The sequence below is a fragment of the Penaeus monodon genome, chromosome 41 (assembly GCF_015228065.2).
Source record: "Penaeus monodon isolate SGIC_2016 chromosome 41, NSTDA_Pmon_1, whole genome shotgun sequence".
Taxonomy (NCBI): domain Eukaryota; kingdom Metazoa; phylum Arthropoda; class Malacostraca; order Decapoda; family Penaeidae; genus Penaeus; species Penaeus monodon.
In genome coordinates this window covers 5,768,092-5,770,591 of record NC_051426.1, presented here as the reverse complement: position 1 = coordinate 5,770,591, position 2,500 = coordinate 5,768,092, and the positions used below count along the sequence as shown (strand labels likewise).

Sequence of the window (2,500 nt, the reverse complement as noted above, 5' to 3'; positions counted from 1 at the left end):
TGAATGTTTTAATGTTCTTAGTTTATCAATGAGTTCCTAAAAAAAAAAAAGAGAAAGAGAGAAGCAGGAAAGTACTCTTATTTGTTACTATTATTATTATTATTATTATTATTATAATTACTATTCTTTTTAAAAGACAAGACATAGTTTTTTATCCTTACGTATTCCTTATTACTACGAAATTAATAGGGTTTCATTCTTATAAGAGGATATATAGTACAATTCCTGCTACTCCGAAAAATGCGGAGGAATGATTTCGTTAACATACCATTATATTGTTTTGGGGGTTTCAGGTCCAGATATCGGATATTCTAGTGGGTGGTGACGTCGGGACCCTGAGCCAGTTGGTGGAAGAATTTGATTTGGATGACTTGTGTGCCAAAGAAAATGATAAAGGTAATGTTATCATTCCTTTACTAAACCTTGTCTCGACTCGATAAACAATGTAAGATATCCTCCATCTATTCCCTGTAACACTCCACTGATTCGCTCAGGTTTCCGGTCTGTCCACTACGCTGCATGTGGAGGAAATGTTGAAGTGCTGAAGATCCTTCAAAATAAGATGTATGACATGAACTCTGTGACGAATCAGGGATGTTCAGCTTTGCACTATGCTGTCAAGTACTCTCACCTGGCGGCTGTCAAGTGGCTAGTCAAAAAGGCTGGCCTGGATGCTACTCTTCTTCCCTGCAGAGGTGGTGCCTCCGCCCTGACGTTGGCCAGACGAAAAGGGCATGAAGAGATAGTAACATATCTTGAAAAGGTAAGTTCAAATTCTGTAGGATTTTAATTCTCTCTCTCTCTCTCTCTCTCTCTCTCTCTCTCTCTCTCTCTCTCTCTCTCTCTCTCTCTCTCTCTCTCTCTCTCTTTTCCCCCAAGAACACTCCAGTATTAAAAACTCGTTGCGTTTTGCTTAACATTGTGATCAAACGAAGGGGGTGGCGTTCAGTATTTCGTCCGAATCTGACTGAAATTTTAAATTTATTATGTAACCTGTTTGCTTGTGCTGTTATTGCACTTTTAAAAGCGTGATGTACCCCCCCTCCCTCACACACTTGATGACGACCCCTTCAACTCCAGGTGACTACAGTGAAATCCCTGGAGTCTGGCGATCTCGAGGCCCTTAGAGACCTGGTACACGAGGGTGTCAACGTTGATGCTGTGTGCGAGGGGAAATTTGGTAAGGCAAAGAGAGCTGGTTCTTTCAGATTTTAGCCTTCTTCAAATAATAAGAATACATTTAGATCTTTTGGGATAAAAATAGATCTGGACAAATCATGTTCTTCAAGATAGAAGCATGAAACTTGGAACATTTATCAAGGTTTCCACTGCGGCAAGAGCACTGGCTTAAACCGCATCAAAAAGTATAAACATTGAAATGAGAGTTCAAACGAAGGGGTGAACAGTATTTGGAGTTTGTACCTACTGATGCCACTATGAAGTTACCATGCGCGCTTCTGTGGAAAGAAAAACGAAAGTAAAAAGTAGGGGAAGAATATAACTCGTTTTATTAACTTCACGGTATTAAAATCTTCCCACTTTAGAGCTGGTATGATGAGCATTGGTGAAATTTATATCGTCCAGTATGTATAATAATGATGGTTTCATATAGAAACGCGACTTAATGCTCAAGACCTCTCATTGCAAAGACACAGTTTAATATCAAGTATACTTGCAAATTGCAGAATCATGCTGCTTTTTATTTATCATCAGGTTCGTTTCATCATCCTTTAAAGCTAATTGTCCCACCTAATCATCCTGATGATCATCACATATTTAGCAGTTGTAGTGATCGGTTGGCAGGTCAGGTGTCTTTACATTTGTCACGAGGCTAGTGCGATGCAGAAGATAAGATACTGGGCCAGGGCTATTTTTGCGCCTATGTGGAATTCAGTATCGTGTATATAAATTCCTGGCTGTCCTGCCCTGGAGACAATATGAATATGCCATAGTGGCAGAGGGAACTACTCGTATACGCTAATCACGCCAACGCTTGTTCTGGTCTTTTTCACCGAGACGAATGTGCAAAGGCGATGGATACAAATCTGTCTTCTTAGGGCCTAATATCGTAGCAAGTCTTGGAGTTTGATGAACGATGGTGTATTGCACTGAGACACATAGTACGTCATGATATAGAGACACTGCAAAGTAGAAATTGTAAAAGTATGGTAACTGTTGAGGATTCAAACTAATAAGGAAAAAATACTTATGTGTCGTTCATAAATACCTCCTTGAAGTACAGGAAGTTTGAAGTTCATTAGTTCTTTCTAATCTTTTAGAGACAGTAATATCCGATGTAAATGACCTGTGACCAGGATCCGCAAATGAAAGTCTTAGCTTGTTCTCTTCCTGGAAAACCATTCCGCCAAAACGTGAGATTGCTCCCCGGGTTTTCCTCCAATATAAAAGCTAGTTGAAGCGACACTTTCTCGAGAAACTGTGCCCTCTAAGTTTGACCATTAAGCATAATAGTCATAGTTGTGCGATCCTGTAGTTTCCA

The 2,500-nt window shown here is 39.8% G+C and overlaps 1 protein-coding gene across 1 annotated transcript in view; it reads left to right on the top strand.

Annotated features, from left to right (window-relative positions):
* Nucleotides 1-2,500, top strand: part of LOC119598353 (ankyrin-3-like) — a 39,354-nt gene that overhangs the window by 11,317 nt on the left and 25,537 nt on the right. The window contains exons 13-15 of the mRNA XM_037948005.1: nucleotides 294-396; nucleotides 495-763; nucleotides 1,081-1,180. Coding sequence (XP_037803933.1) covers nucleotides 294-396; nucleotides 495-763; nucleotides 1,081-1,180 — 472 coding nt within the window. The remainder of the gene's footprint in view (nucleotides 1-293; nucleotides 397-494; nucleotides 764-1,080; nucleotides 1,181-2,500) is intronic.